At 38.5% G+C, this 14,514-nt stretch overlaps 1 protein-coding gene across 2 annotated transcripts; it reads left to right on the top strand.

Moving 5' to 3' along the window:
* Window positions 414-7,837, top strand: LOC109840217. 2 transcript variants are annotated; one of them, XM_020408776.1, is made up of 5 exons: window positions 414-689; window positions 781-855; window positions 2,481-2,804; window positions 4,739-4,957; window positions 7,403-7,837. In XM_020408776.1, exons 1-5 carry the CDS (start codon window positions 663-665, stop codon window positions 7,553-7,555), a joined length of 798 nt encoding a protein of 265 aa, XP_020264365.1. In that variant the 5' UTR covers window positions 414-662; the 3' UTR covers window positions 7,556-7,837. The 2 variants fall into 2 exon arrangements, with proteins under 2 accessions (XP_020264365.1, XP_020264366.1); XM_020408777.1 differs by having other exon boundaries at window positions 416-689; window positions 7,406-7,837.

Raw genomic sequence — 14,514 nt, 5'->3', positions numbered from 1 at the left:
AAACTCTTGTCGAAAAGGGCATTTTGGGTGGGGTAGCCGAAGAAAGGCCCACCAAATAAACAATTCAAATACTTGCACTTTGTTTGGATGAAGATTAATTGACGGAAGTTAAAGTAAAATTTTACAATGTGATAAGACAATTATAACCTTACATTCAATATGTAAAGATATTTATGTAATTTTTTACATATTCACTTTATTTTTTTTATCTTTATTAGAACTCCCAAAAAAGATAAAACAAATTTATTTTCGTTTCTCCAATTCCTAAACAATATTTTATCTTTTCACTTTGATTGATTGTATTTCTTTTCCATTATTTAACCTTCCATCCTTAGTAAAATCACAAAATTAAATTAAGCCGGCTGGCCCTCGTCGATCGTGATTACACGACAGTGGCAGTCCTGTAATTTATCTCTCGACGTTACTCTCTTTCCCAAAAATAAGAAAACAGTCCTCTCCGAGTCTCCCCCCTTTCCTTCTCCTCCAAATTCCCATCCTACCCCTCACAAATCTCCCCGCCGGCCACGCTGGAGACTCAACGCCGCTTCGATGGTCCGCAGGATCACCGGAACTCCGCAACGGCCGACAGAGGCCGGAGTTCCGATAGCGCCCCCGTGAACGGGGGCAATGTCGACAAAGTCCTCTTCAAAAACCTCGTCGAAATGGTTCCCCTCGTCGAATCCCTCATGGTCAGTGAGATAAACCGGTGAATAAAATTTTATGGTTTTTGGGAACTTTGGTCGATGCTGAGGGTTTACTTGTTTTGTGTGTGGATTTTAGGATAGGAGGGCAAATTCGTCTTTTACTAGGAGAGCGTCGATGGTTTACACTCCCACTCCTGCTCAACTGAAGAAGGTGAGAGCTTTGGATTTGAATTTGATTTTGTAGCGCCAATTGATTGCTTCATTACAAAATGTGAATTATTTTTTTCCTTCAAATTTACTTGAATTTTGTTTAATAATCCGCTTCATCTGGAGACTTTAGTTTTATTGCTAATGAATGCATATATTAATTTATTTCAAAATTTTAATTAAATTTGTGAATTTTTACTTGATTAAAATCCAAGCGCACCATGGCATTCTCAAATTTTTTTATTTAAGTGGGTGTATCTTAAAAGAAATTTCACAGCTGAGTACTGACACCTTGGTGGACAATCTAAAAGCTGAAAATTTTACCCCAAAATTATGCCTAAATTGGTTAATTTAGCTGTTATAGCCACTTTCAATATGTAAAAATCTTTGGACTTTCGTAAGTGTTTCAATTCTATCTCCTAGCTCAAATTCAGCAACAGTGTGATCAAATGTATCCACCTGTTGTTTACTGCGCCTTTAATGGTTGCAGGAAAAATGTAAAGCATTGCCGTCAAAAAATCAAGTACAGTAATTTCAGAAAACTTCAGCACTTGTATTTATAAGAAACAAATACGGAGCTAGTTCTTGCATTGGATTTGTATAATGTTGTAGTTATGATGGGATTAACATTTCATGATTTATTTGATTTTTCTTTGGGGTATGTTACTTCCATTAGTGCTGATAGGGTGGAAAGTGTTCACGATTGCGTCATGTACCTACTGTATCTGTATCAAAGTTTGATATTTTAAGACTTTAGGGTATTCGTTAACGATCCAAAATCCAATAGGCACTAACCATTCAAACCTTATCCCCACTTTACTGGAACTTATATCAGCTTTTTAATATTTAATTCGTATTTTTGAAAACGTTTACAATTTTAGGAGCAACCACTAAGAAAATGAAATATAAAGTTACCGTTATGCTATTACCAAAACCTGTGAATCTAACTACATACTAATAGCTCGAATTTATAAGTATGCTAATAGGTCAAATCTATCCATATGCTAATGCATTGGCATCTCAAAAGCATGTCCCTTCAAAAATTTGGGCCACATTATCATGTTTGTGACATTGTATATAAACATATTGAAACTTAAAACCGATAAGCTATCAGGTATATTAATTCCAAAACTAATGAGGATCTTTATTGAAATTATTATCCAGATCCAAATTTCAACCTTGAATTGATTTACGCTGTATGTATTGGCATATAACTGGAGCTATCTGTCTTGATGTTCATTTTTGCACAATCTTTTTAATTGATTGCATAATGGTCGATGCATCTTGGTTTTAGTGTAACCAATTTTTCTATTGCCCTCTTATTTATTTGCTATTTGGCTGTTAATGATAATCAATTTTTCTATTGTTATACGTTTATACCATAAGTTTTGTTCTATGAAAGTTAATTACAATTTGAAGTTTATTAATCCGTGGTGATGAACCATTAAGTGAGGACTCAATGTGGTCGCTTTACCTGAAAAATATTTACATCATGGACATCATTTAACCAGTGTACTGTATACTAGACCAGTGTAATTAGGACACTATTTTCAAAATTAATATTTTCTTTTGCTAACGACCTTCCAGTGTTAAGAAACTTCATAAGAGTTGATTTGATTTTCTTTGCAGGTTTCTGATTCCAGATCTAGAAAGACAACTCCTGGTAAGAAACAAAGGGATAATGGAAACAAGCTCCAACATGGTAACCAAGGTGGCTCTGTGGATGACTGCTCGGAAAATGTTCAGAAGGATAGGTTTGAGTTAACTTTGTTGAGGGAACAGGTAGATAGCCTGCAGAGGAAATTATTGGAGAAAGAAGAAGCACTAAAAACTGCAGAGGATTCAGCAAAGCAAATGAACATGGCTTATGTTTCAATTAATGAATTGAGGCACCAGGTTGCGGAAAAGGATGCATTGATAAAATCAGCTAATTCAGAATTATACAATGCAAAGGTATATCTAGTATTCGAGTGAGCTCAAATTACTGCTAGTTTATCACTTTATAGTTGACATTTGATTAAGTGACTTTAGAAGTAAGAGATCTGCAAGAATCCCAATTTAAAGTCGTGGGTAGCTAAAGATGCAAGGTGTATTGATTCTGCTCACTTCTGTTAACTGTGAAAATTTGATTTCTATCTTACAAGGTCTTAGTATTCACCTCTATGCAATTGTGAAATTTTTTATGCATGTTCTGCTTTTAATAGCAAAATTTTGTGGCTGCAGTTACTGATTATGTGCATCTATCAAAGCTTTTATTTTTGGGGATTTGCAACATGTTGAAACCATAGTCCTCCAAAGAATGGGAAGCATCCCTGTATGGTACTTCAGTGTAGTATGCACACTGAGATATTATAGCCTACAGGGGTTGCTTTAGATTTTTAAATGCGACCATTTACATTAATTTAATTTAAGCAAATTACATTGGTTGGAAATTCAAAGGACATGTAATGTTCACTGACAAATGGAGTGATGCATTAGTTCTAATTAAAATGGTTACTTTAATTCGCAACCTTCCTTAGCAAGCAGTTGGTATTTCGTCCTCATACCTTAATTAGTTCTGGAATAATAGCCTGTTTCTGTTTTAGATGGTTGATTGTTACATTTAGTAATGCATAAAGTTATTCTGCTTATCTCTCACTTTGGGTAATGGTCAAGTTATGTGGCTGCTTAACGTTCAGATTTTCCTAACCATTTGTTTGGTTCTTGTCTAAGTTTATAAGCACAATGTAGACATCTTCCTATGTGTTATCACCTCATAGAAACTTGAACTTGAAATTGCACTTTATATCACCCTTCCATTAGTGGCGGAGCCAGAAACAATATCTTGGGAGGGGGGCAAGAATCGATGCCTAAATTTACTCTAATTTATTGCAGAAAAGAAACACTAACTTCAGATCAAATTTGTATGTTTTTTTCATTCAGAGATGTTCATGATAGAATGCAAATACAGGAAGCCCTATGACCGTATAAAACAATAGAAAGGGAAGTACATTAAGTTCTATGGGAGAATGTTCTATTGGAGAATGGTGAATTATTTGATGTTTGGGAGGATGTTCTATCATCTATGGGAGTTGAAGGATCAATATTTAGCTCTAAATGATTGTCATCACTATTTTTTATAAAGAAAAATTCAACAGTTCATGATGTGGATTATCTGAACTAAAACTAAACTAGTTAAACATTAGGAAGGGTATAACCTAAGAGAGTTGCATGACATTGGAAATTTACATAATAAATCTATTGATTTAAACGCACACCTAAGATCCACCTCAATAAAAATCTCCAACACTTGTGAAGAATTCGGAACAGGATACTCAACCGAGTAGTTGTGCTAATGAAGATGCCTCTAGAGTCGATGGAATTGAACACCATGCGAGTCGTAATGCCTCTCTCTCTCTCTCTCTCTCTCTCTCTCTCTCTCTCCCTCTCCCACTCCCTCTCCCTCTCCTCCCTATCCCCTTAGGGAATAGTCTCTCTCCCTCTCCCACTCCCTCTCCCTCTCCTCCCTATCCCCTTAGGGAATAGCCGCTCTCTGTTCGAGGGTTTGTTTTTTGCTAGCTTGGATTCCGCACATAGAGGCTAAAGGACATTTCACGCGTCACTTATCAACCAAAACAACACTTCTAGCTTGGGTTCCTATTCTTCTAGTTGGGCCTGCATCCTTTTGTTACCTCTTTGGTAACAGACTTTATAATATATAGCCACTCAACACAATATTCCACTAAGATATTAATATAGCCTAATGCATAAAAGTTTCAAAATTTTTGGGGGCCAAGGCCCTCCCAACCACTAGCATAGCTCTGCCATTGCTTCCCATTATACATCAACTTATCTGATAAAAGTATTGGCTATTTGTTGCGACATAATTTTATCGCATTTTTCTGCAGATTAAGCTTGCTGACAAGCAAGCAGCTCTGGAGAAATTGGAGTGGGAGACAAAGATGTCAAATAGAAAAGCTGAGGAACTTCAAGATGAGTTTGTTTCTATGGACTTAGAGATAACTGCACTGATGCAGATATTTGAAGAACTGTCGAAGAATAGTACAGCTGCATCGTCTGATGATAAGATAACTTCTTTACATTATTTTGAACATATTTCACCTATAGTAAGCTCCTTATTCATTTTTCCCGTATGAAGTAAGGCATATATCTGTGTGGGGCTCATGCTAGAATGTTAAAGTTAGGGTAAACTGCACATGAACCACTCATCTAAATCATGTGTCGCGGTAAACCTCATCAACTCATTTACTGGCACTTGGCACCCTTGAGATGCAATTTTTAGAAAGATAAATAGCCAGTTACATCCCTTTTTTCATGAATTGAGGGAGGCTACATACTAATAAATGAGCTTCTTTTTAGAGGGATGGGGGGTGGGGGTGGGGGTGGGGGTAATTTTTAGGAAGATAAATTATAAATAACACCCCTCTTTTTCATTAATTGAGGGTGGTCAAGTTCTAATAAATGAGTTGAGGGGGGTTTACTGCCACTCAAGGTATAGATGAGGGTGTTAATGTGCATTGTGCAGTTTACCCTTAAAAGTATGCTGTGGATAGTGCAAAATCAGTTATGATATTGATATATGCTAGATATAAAAAATATGCAGCTGCAAGTTGTCAAATGACCCTACAAATATATCAAAACCCCAAAGTTGTGGTGAGAGTTTATAAATTTATACTCTTAACACAAGTTAAGTAAATGCACTTTTATGAAGGTACCATGAATAGCTCAAATCTTGGATATGCTCCTAAGAATAATGACCTATGAACTCATCCATGTGGACGAAAAAGCTATCAACTCATTTTCATGTATGCATTTTCTCTTTGCTCTGTTGCATCAATTAGATTCAACTCTCATCTACATTATGGCTCAAGAATTTATAATCAGTATGATAATTTAACCTTTTATTTAATATGAATGGGATTACACTGTTTATAAAAAAATGATGGATACCCATGTGGACGGAAAAGCTATCAACTCATTTTCAAGTATGCATTCTCTTAGCTCTGTTGCATCAATTAGATTCAAATCTCATCTACATTATGGTTCAAGAATCTAAAATCAGTATGATAATTTAACCTTTTATTTAATATGAATGGGATTACACTGTTCATAGAAAAATGATGGATATCCATGAACATTCTGGTTTATAACTGTAAACATTGTCAAAACTCCAGACAGTTAGAAGGGTGAACAGGTATTACGCTGGTACTGATAGTGATATCGTAAACACTGGATAGAATCTTGTAGGACAAATTTTGAAAAACGACCATTTTTTAAATTTAATAGGCAAAATCGACCCTGTAACAAGAAAATGGGCAAAATCGACCCTTTTTTGCACGGGACTAGTAGTCCCGTGCAAAAAAAGGTTGCTTTTGCAAAGTCAACATCTTTCTCTCTCCTTTTCGTATCCATCGTTTCTCTCTCTCTTCAAAACCATCGCCAACGCCCCAGCACCCCCTTTTCACCGTCGCCCGCAGCCGAGCCCATCTCCAAGCAGTCGTCCCCACCAGCGTCTCCTCCATGCCGTCGCCCCTTCAGCGCCGTGAGCATCCACCACTGTCTCGACCTCCGCAACAGCGGCGTTTTAGCGAAGTGCATGGATTTTCATGTCAGGTCAAACACCCCCTCGCCGCCCCAAGGTCCCAACGTTCACCTACCCGTCAAGCATCGCGTTCCTCGAGACCAGGTCCCTGCTCCCCATTTCATCAAACACCCGGCGCGCGTCGGTGACGACCCAGCACGCGGCATAGCCGCTGATCAGACAGTTAGGTGGGAGAGGAGGAGGTTGAGGGAGAAGAGGTCCGGAGGGGAGGGGAGGAGGTGGAAGAGGAGGAGGGAGTAGGGGAGGGGGGAGAGGCAGAGGGAGGACTTGAGGAGGCGGGAGGAGGGGAAGGGGAGGGAGAGGAGGGATGTGACAGTGAGGTGGGTCTGGGATTAAAGCAGGCTTGTCAGAGTTTTTTTTTGGGGGAAGGGGGTCGGATTAACTTTTAGCAAAAGCGACTCATTTTTGCACGGGACTACTAGTCCCGTGTAAAAAAGGGTCGATTTTGCCCATTTTCTTGTTACAGGGTCGATTTTGCCTATTAAATTTAAAAAAGGGTCGTTTTTCAAAATTTGTCCAATCTTGTAATCTGGAAAAGTGCAGATGTCGGTCTGAGCTAGCCTAGTCATAATCTAAATTTAAGGGTTAGTACCAAAATTATTTCATTGATGCATGTTGATCTAGATACCCTGACTGCTCATTCACGCGTCAAATATCTTCTTCTGAAAGTGGACTTTTCACATGCTTAGTACAGCCGAATGAGCTTGTAACTTTGGCATATTGAGTGTTGGAATTAAAAGGCTTAAGGATCTTTCTCATTTGAACTTGCCAACACGAGATTATTCTCATTAAGGAAGAAGCCTACTTAAATCAATCTTCAATTTTGAAAGAGATCATCTTATTGTCAGTAATCAGGCTGCCATAACTATAGCTAATTACTCTTAAATTAAGTAGATAATGTTTTGACCGATTATTAGTGATTGCTAATTATTTTGCTATTGGATTCAAGCAGGATAGTGTTGATGAGATGGATTTGATGCAAATGGAAGAGGCACGAAGCCACTACTTGGCAGCTCTTGCTGCTGCAAAGGAGAATCCAAGTGATGAATCATTAGCCATAGCAGCTGAAGCCAGACAAAGGCTTCAGGCTTTTGCATTTTGAACCAGCAGCAGTAATTAGCGGGTTGTTGTATCACTGCACATAGTGGTTTCGTTGGTACTTTTCCATAAACTGGACGCTTAATTTATAGTGTAATGGTTAATGTGTTTGTATTAGTCCTTTTCGCAGATATGGAAGTTCATATCGTTTTTTGTACTTCATCTTGAAACAGTCTGGTATTGAGATGCAAAGGGATTGTTAAATCGTCAGGGTAGAACCTGCATTGACTTCCTGAAAAATTGTATTCAATTTCGGAGAAAATTTTATAAACTTTGCTTTGACAGAGATCATGGGCATTATATATCTAGAGTACAAATTTCACTGCCCATTTGTCAGTAATCTTCACATCAATTTCGGGTACTATTTGCTGCCCTGATTTATGTTAATAGCGGAGCTTAAGATATGCAGAGGACTTCCAGCTATTGAAGGAAAAAACAGCGAAATTAGGTATGTTCCTGATCCAGCAATCACAATCACTTGTTCTAGTATGAGGTATGGTAATTACAGGTGTATTTTCGAAGAACAAGGGAACAGACACAAGACTACACTCTTATTACAGGGGGAAAAAAGAATTTCTCCGACGCTAACTCTAATACAATGCTCTTTTACGCTTGCAGAAGAACAATATGGACATCCCAAGAATAGCTTCCTTCTGACTCGCCATCCATCCAGAGCTTTTCTAGTGCTGAAGGCAGAACAAATTAGAGGTACAAACATGCCTCTCTTTTGAAGCTTTAGGCACATAATCCACATTTGACATGTTTTCGCCGACAACAACAGCTTAGCTCAGAGATGTAGGCAGATGTACAGAAACTGAGAAGGGGAAAAAAAAGAAGAAGAAGAAAAAAAGAGTTGAATTAGAAATTCCAGACGCATAGCAAAGCACTAAAAAGCAACATCAAAATAAAGTTATACAAAGTTGTACTACTACAAAGAAGTGAAACCCAAAAGGAAGAGAATTCCCTACAAATATACAATGCCTGAGTTCTGAAAAGTTAATAGTTTGTTGCTACTCAATCTTAAAATTGTACATTATTAAAGAGAACTGGGTCTTCTCTACTCCTTTTTTATTTATTTAGATCACGGTTTCCTCCACTCTTGATTCATACATCAGCAAAGAGAGAATGTTATTATTTCAACAAATGCAATAAAATATCCACGCATATCAACCAAAGACGAACGGGTAGCACATGCGCATATAAAATTCGAAAGATCTAATTCTAAGCACTTAGAATTTCCAAGAAACCAAATCAAATAATAGTTAATAGACCCAAGAAAAACAAGAACAGCAGAAGAAAAACAAGAACAGCAGAAGAAAAACTTACTTCCTACGCTGACCCCGGCGGCGGCCAAATCCCAAACATCGCCGGGTTGACATGGGGATCCGCACCCGAGGGCACGGCCACCGGACGCCATGGCCCCACAATCACCGGACGCCAGGAGTGGCTCCACCATGCATCCCCGGGCGAGGAGGCAGCCGTGGGCCCACATCCCCTGACAGCGTTTCCCGCCAGTAATTCCAGAAGGGGACCACCTCCCCGTCCCGCTTTCGCCCGCACCGGCTGCGTCCTGAAACCTCGAGCTCTCCGCAGCTGCACCACGCCGGGCGGCTGCGGGCGCCGCAGCCGCGGGCGCTCGCCGGTACAGCACGGCCGGGCGCCACTGCTGGGCCGCCCGGAGCCGTCCGCCCCACAAACCGTGGTGCGCCCGCCCCACCTTCCTCCCTGGCCCATCCCTTCCCTGCACGCGGCGGCCGCGGCTGGGTCGAAGAAATCCACCTGAGCATTAAACCCTGGGCGGGGGGGTGGCATCCGGTCCACGCGATCGCAGAACAAGCCTCAGCTTCCATGCATGCCGTCCGTACATGTCCAGCTCCGCTTTCCAGTTCTGCGTCCCTCGCGTCCACCATGCGATCGCCCCAGCACCCCTGTGTCATCCGAGCTCGAAAGTCACGGCAGGTGAAGATAACTCCCCGCGGCGGACTCTGCTGGTAGAAGCATCTCGCTGACGGTGAGGCTATTGAGAATATCCTCTTCGTCGCCGTCGCCGCCGCCGGCCATGGGGTAGACCGATCGAGTAAAGATTTCAAGAAGATGGAAATGGCGAGCGGGAGATTTCTTATTCTGAATTCTTGAAGGCTTTAGTGGTCTGCTGGGCTCTCGGCCTTTATATAGGCTGATTATTAACAAAAAAAACAGTTTTAAAAGATTTGGCCCTACTCTGAAATGTACAATTAGGCCCAGCCCATTATCTAATTTGTTTAGTGTAACTCTCTATGTTCTCATTTAGACTCATAAATTGACGATAAGCAATTTTTTTTAGTGCTTTCTTCTCCAAGCATTCATTTGGAAATGACCATTGGTTTTTTAGGAAGTAAGTTGGAGGATTTTTAAAATTATTTAAGAATTATTTTGTGATGCACCTAGAAGTTATCTTCATATGCTTTTGCTCCAATTTTTTAAAGCATTATGTTATGATTTGTTTAGAGAAAACAAGAAAAATTGATTTGCGGCATGCTGCGATATTAATGTAAAAAAAACTAATAGAATAATGGTTTAAACATTCAGTCTAAAAGTAAATTGTATGCCTAACCACTTAGAATAAAAAAATGTAAGTTACAGTAAAATAAACAAGTTGCAACTTATACTAGATGTTGAAATACAAAGTGGTTTGACATTAATTATGTATACATATTTTTCGTTTTAGAGCATCTCCAACAGCTTCCCCAAAAATTTCTCCAAAATGGAGAATCAAATGTCATATTCTCCAAATTATTTTTGCTCCAACTCCAACAGCTTCCCCATTTTGAAGAATCATGCATTTATTACAATAATAAAAATATTCTACATCTTTGACTAATAAATAATAAATTATTTATTATTTTGAAGAATCCCCATTTTGACCAAATTATTTATTATTATAATGAGGAGATGGAGTTGTTTTTTGTGGGTTGAGTCTAGAAGAACGTGAAAAAGTGCTTCCCCAAATATTTGCAGAATGCTGCAGATTTGGGGAAGGCTCTCTATTTTTTCTCACCTATCCCCATTTTAGGGAATGAGATGGGGAATCTGTTGGACCAAAAAAAAGCTCAAAATTCTCCAAATTTTAGAATACCAAGAAGATGGGGAAGCTGTTGGAGATGCTTAGAGTGATCTTGTGTGTGGGTGGGTTTAAAAAAAATGGTCTAAACTTTGAGTTTATAGGCAAAAAAATCAATCTACTATTCGCAATTTGATTTTAAGAATTTGATTTAAAAATATACTAGACATATAACTCCTTGGAACGAAAACATCAAAAGTTCCAACCAAAATATAACAACATCGTATGTCAAAAAAGTAAGTTTTAAATTTATTGAGGGGAGTTTTGTGTCTAATTTCAATTTTAAAAGTAGGTAGGTTTAAAAATAGCCAACAGCTTCGGTGCTCCCAAGCAGTTGGTGTAGTTTGTTTCCTTAAAAATCTCTCTCACATCCTGTTGGTGTAGTTTGTTTCCTTAAAAATCTCTCTCACATCCTAAATTTGAGGGATAAGGTAGTTGACAGTGGTTCCACACCCAAAAAAGTGGATAAGGTAGTTGACAGTGGTTCCACACCCAAAAAAGTAATTTCACTTAGATAAAAAAGTTATTTTAGAAAGTATAAATAAGAAGATAAATAGGAAGTAGTTAGAATTCTCCAACTAATGAAAAACTCTCGGGGTCTTTATTTTTTTGATGTGGTTTTTTTCTCCAATCGCCTAATTCATTGCGCGGATGACCAAACCTAATGGAATTTAATTTTTGATATGGTCATCGATCCTATGAAATACTTCATACGAGCGTCTTCTTTCTCTAGAGTATTGAGCCTGAGATCATGAGTGTCGCCACCGGGCCAATCTGACTGGAAATAAATTGTTTTTGCATGGAGGAACTGTATGTATGAGCCCGGCATTAATTGGCTTTCTCTTAGGCCTTGGGAACCTTCATTCGATTAATTTTCAACTAAACAACTGAGATTTTGAATGAACATGATTGCTTTGTTTAAGTTCATCAACATGGTTGATGGTCGATTTTCTTCGGATCCAATTTCCTTGTATCGCATTCAATCACATGTTAGATTTCTTGTTGATATCTTTATTGAGGAATTTTCTTAGCGTAATTCACCTATGATTCTATTTAAACGGATTTATACGCGTTTGATGGAATTCTGTGGATGAGAAATTGGTGGGGACGAAGATTTTTTTGTTTTTCCAAATTTACCCTTTTTTTAAAATAAATTAATAACCCATTTTAGGAGCACCGAAGCAAAGCCCTTAAAAATATCGGGTAACGTTTTGAGTTTACACAGAGAAAGAACCTTTTCCGGAAGTGTGTTGGTTTAAAATAAAGGAGGGTAAAGTATTTTGAGTTTATAAGCAAAAAGTGAAATAAAATAAAACAATGTTTAACCATTTCATTCAACAATACATAGCCCCACTACGTTTAGAACAAAACTTAAGCAATTTATAAGAAAAAGTAGCAAAGTATAATGTACTCATACCTTGTTGATGTAATAGTGATCACAAATCAATATATATCTGTGTTTGGATGAGATTGTTAAAGATTGATGAATGACCGTTTTCTTCCCCGACTTTATGTCTGGTTTTTGAATTGGGAATCTGAAAAATCTGCACATGTAGAAATTCGTAAGAGGACGGGGCTTGGTTCCCCCGTTGTACCTCCGACGATCAAGTTAGCTGATGAACTTGAGTAAGGTAAATAAAAACTGTGAGAGTTCTTGTGTGTGCGCAGTATGATTTGCAATTTTAGAGAATTTGAATCAGAATTCAAAAATTAGGATCTGGGGGGAGGGTCAGATCTTCGGTCTCCCGTAAAGACAGAATAGTATCTGTATTTATACCTAGGGTATAATGGTAGATTGGCCACTTCGGTCGAGAACTGAGAGACAGTGGCGAAGTGTGGGCTTGCAGCTGCGTCAGCACTTGCTTTACAAGTGTCGGCTAGTGATTGAGGGACGGATCACTTCAGCATTAAAATGAGAAGTGAGCGGTGGCTGGGCAATGACCCACGTGATCCGATGAGTTATGAAGACTATCGAGGCTAGAGGCATGATGCGCCTGCCATGCATTAAATGCGATGCTGACACGTTGCCAGTGGGAGAGGCTCGAGGCAGAAGTTAATCTTTAACTTCTTCGAGAAGTAGCGCCTTTCGAGTCGTCTTCGCGAGGCGTCCAGCAAATGGGCAAGTGGGCTCGTGGTGAGTCGTTTTCGACAAAAGGGGGTGACAAGTACCGTCTTTCGTGTCGACATGAGGGGATGTCGGCTGAGTTGTCATCCCTACTGGTTTATGGCAGCCAACTTGATTGGAAAATAGCATGTGGTACACATGTCCGTTGCTTGGCAATGTATTGCTTTTTAGCGAATGAGAACATCATAACATATGTGTTAAAAATAAAGTTATTTTACAATTAATTTGATGAATTGTTTATTAAGATCAAGAGTGAGTTTGAAAAGTGGGTTGCTAAAAATAAATGGGGATAAAACTTAAGGCTAGTCAACTGAACGTTTGAGGATGTGAGCGTGTTTATAATGAGGGTAAAACTTTGGACGGGAGGTTTAAGAGTCGTCTTGGAAGTGGATTGGTTAAGATTTCAAGGGGGAGGGAGAAACGGTGAGCGCCAAATTCTTAAAAGTTTTTCTTTCTCTGTTGGGCTCGGCCTTTGGTTAAGTGGACCTTGGGTCTCTTTCTTGGATGTTTAGTTTGTTTTGGGTCACTCGTGGCCGTGTCGTTGAATAAATCAACATTTGACGCTTAATTAAAATTGGTACTGTATTTGTACATGGACCGAGCTTAAGTCCAAAAGAGGAGATTAAAAATTCAAATAATTCTATCATCTCATTATAGGCTCGTCAGTTGATGATGAATGCACTTTTTTAAGTGTTCATTTAGGTCGTTGCATTGTCTTCTAGATACAAATAAGTAGGAGAATATTTATAAATTGGCAAATGATTTTTAAAAAAACACTTCTAAAATCCATCTTGAGATAACCTAATGAATACTCAAAAAGTTTATTTGAGGCATTTTTCATACCCTACAACATGTTTATGTAGTTAATCAAGAATTCCGTTGCCTTAGTCTAGTGATTGTCCGTAAGCAATTGACCCCTCCTAACATAATAGTAGATTGCTTTTTCACAGCGTAGTTGATAAAAAAAAAAATTAGGTAGCAAGAGCCAAGAGGTAGCCTCCACGAAGATGGGAAAACTTACACACCATAACAAGATAGCGTAAAACCCACTATTTTAATCACAACCATTAATTTAATCTTTAATTTGCAATTGTGATTTGTCTTGAATAAAAAAGTGATAATCAACGCAACACATGGGGATATGCATGATATGTTAACATGTTAGGTTTTACGATCACCTTTTTGATGATACATTGTTTGATTATATACTCTCGTCCTGCTAGTTTTTAAAATTGTTTAGATGATTAGAATTCTATTGACTAATATTATACCCATTGTGTGCTCTTACTATTCTCATCTATACTTTCCAGAAACACCCATATATATAATTACAATATTTCAGCCATCTAAATTTAGGAAAACTCTAGCACCACATATTAACGTCCCCATACCATTTGCACTATTTACAGCCCTTTCCAGAAAAAGAAAACCAACTAACACCCTTCGTTGGTCCTACACAATCGCCCACCCGATAAAATCTTCTAAAGGCACAAACTCTCCCCCTCGCAAAACCTGTAAAAAAAAACAAAAAAACAAAAAAACTCCTCCTTGACTCTCAATCTCACCCCATCCCGAACTTGCATATAAAATCTCTCTTTAAACAACACATTTCTAAACGTTCAAACTAAAAGAAAGAGAAGAAGAAGAAGAAGAAGAATAGGAAATTTTTAAAATGTATCGGCTCATTGCGTTAGTCTTCTTCCTCTCAACTGCAGCCTCTGCTCAATCTCAAGAACCC

The sequence above is a fragment of the Asparagus officinalis genome, chromosome 5, assembly GCF_001876935.1.
Source record: "Asparagus officinalis chromosome 5, Aspof.V1, whole genome shotgun sequence".
Lineage (NCBI taxonomy): Eukaryota > Viridiplantae > Streptophyta > Magnoliopsida > Asparagales > Asparagaceae > Asparagus > Asparagus officinalis.
Note: the sequence above shows the minus strand (reverse complement) of the source record. Positions and strands in the feature narration are given on the sequence as shown.

Coding starts and splice junctions, on each gene's coding strand:
- LOC109840217 (XM_020408776.1), top strand. CDS start 663: ATGGTTCCCCTCGTCGAATCCCTCATG. Junction 690..780: donor CCCTCGTCGAATCCCTCATG/GTCAGTGAGATA, acceptor TGTGGATTTTAG/GATAGGAGGGCAAATTCGTC. Junction 4,958..7,402: donor TTGAACATATTTCACCTATA/GTAAGCTCCTTA, acceptor ATTGGATTCAAG/CAGGATAGTGTTGATGAGAT.